Source organism: Myotis brandtii, unplaced genomic scaffold (assembly GCF_000412655.1).
Source record: "Myotis brandtii unplaced genomic scaffold, ASM41265v1 scaffold797, whole genome shotgun sequence".
In the NCBI taxonomy this organism is placed as follows: domain Eukaryota; kingdom Metazoa; phylum Chordata; class Mammalia; order Chiroptera; family Vespertilionidae; genus Myotis; species Myotis brandtii.
The window spans coordinates 312,278-313,989 of record NW_005371210.1 but is presented as its reverse complement, the minus strand read 5'-3'; the positions used below and the strand labels follow the sequence as shown (position 1 = coordinate 313,989).

Sequence of the window (1,712 nt, the reverse complement as noted above, 5' to 3'; positions counted from 1 at the left end):
GGCTCCGTGTGCCTGCTGTCCCTGCGCCGGCTTCCCCGCACGGTTCCCCTCTGAGGTGCACGGACGGAGGTGTCTGGATGAAGAACGAGGTTCAGGCTGAGGCTTCGTGGGAAAAGGACCCCTCGGGGCAGCCGTGGGGAGAGCTACAGCGCGTCCTGGCCCTGGGAGAGGTTCCCGGTGCTGAGGGCCAGGCCCTGGGGTCAGGGGAGGGCCACGATGAGCCCACAGCTGCTGCGCGGCCAGGACCAGGGCACAGGCTCCGAATGATGGAGCCCAGAACCTTCGGGAAGTCCTGACGCCAGCCTCCACGCCTGAACCCGCAGGTCACTCCACGGCTCAGGGGGCACGAGGAGGGTGGCAGGCTGAGGGGCGCCTCCTTTGAGACCTGACTCGCCTCATCGGTGGACTAGATGACCGTGGCCAGGGGCCCAGGAGGAGGGACAGGAGCGCCCTCCTCGGCCCGGCGACAGGCCAGCGCTGGACAATGGGACTGACCCCAGGCCATATGGAGGTGGGGGCTGGGTGACCATCTGCCAGCTGAGGGCGGCCCCAGCACCTTCAGAGAGTCCCTGCCCCACAGAACAGGCCTGGAGGGGACCTGGAGGGAGCGAGGCGGACAGCACTGGCCGCCGGGCCCCACACCATGCTCAGTGCGACCACACACCCGACCGGGCCAGACGTCGTTTTTTAGCCGGCGCCCGGCCGAGACGGGGCTGCTGGCCTCCGGGCCGGTGAACTCACTCCAGCAGCCGCCACACAAGTAGAACCACTGGGCACAGGGGCCTCAGGGCAAAGGCCTCCCTGCCCACGGAGGCTTCCTTTTCTGACAGTAACTTTCCAGGACGTGGTGACACCCAGAGAAAAAATGCAGCAGCTCCACGGGGTGACCGCGGCCCAGATTCCCTCCTCATGGGGCTCCCCCCTCCCTCGCAGCCAGACTGCCCTCTGACAACGGGCTGGGCCGGAGGGATGCGAAGCGCTTCCCCTTGAGGCTGGGAGCTGAGCTGAGTCACTACTCCAGGGACAAGGCCACACCCCTGAGTTACTCCCAGCCAGCCGCCCCGGAAGGCACGGGAGGACCCCCAATCCTGGGCGGGTGGGCGGGCGGACAGGGTCGAAGCCCTGGCCCTCAGCCCTGGCAGCACTGGGCCTGCTGACCCTTTTGAGCAAAAAAAGCAGAGTTTTCTAAAGAGAAGCGTACAGCCAGGCCCAGGCCGCTCAGGGCTGAGTGTCGCCCTGGGACCCAGGAGGTCGGGGTTCGATCCCGTCAGGGCACACCTCGGGTGGCGGCTCCATCCCCAGTGGGGGGGCGTGCAGAAGGCAGCTGGTCCATGATGCTCGCTCATCATGGATGTTTCCATCTCTCTCCCTCTCCCTTCCTCTCTTTGAAAACAACAAAAACATATTTAAAAAAAAAAAAAAAAAAAAAGAATACAGGCGGCTAAAGGCTGGGCGGTGGGTGACACCCCGTGCGGTGAAGCTGAGCGCTCCCACGTGCCCGGCTGGCTGGCGCGAGTCGCTGTGGACAGATGAGGGGAAGGAACCCCGGGAGCAGAGGCAGGGTCTCCTCACCCGCAGGCAACAGCTGCCCGGGAGCCGGGACAGCACAGCCCGAGGGGCGGGCACGCACCCCAGACCAAAGGGACACAAGCCATGCCAATCAGGACGGGGCCTCACGCCAGGACCCCCCCCCCCCGCAGGAAGCGGGCCTG

The 1,712-nt window shown here is 66.0% G+C and overlaps 1 protein-coding gene across 1 annotated transcript in view; it reads right to left on the bottom strand.

The window, feature by feature from the left end:
- The window catches only part of ASPSCR1 (alveolar soft part sarcoma chromosome region, candidate 1), a 30,223-nt gene that overhangs the window by 6,221 nt on the left and 22,290 nt on the right, over positions 1–1,712 (bottom strand). Inside the window, exon 8 of the mRNA XM_014531240.1 lies at positions 1,499–1,502. Within this exon, the coding sequence (XP_014386726.1) occupies positions 1,499–1,502 (4 nt within the window). The remainder of the gene's footprint in view (positions 1–1,498; positions 1,503–1,712) is intronic.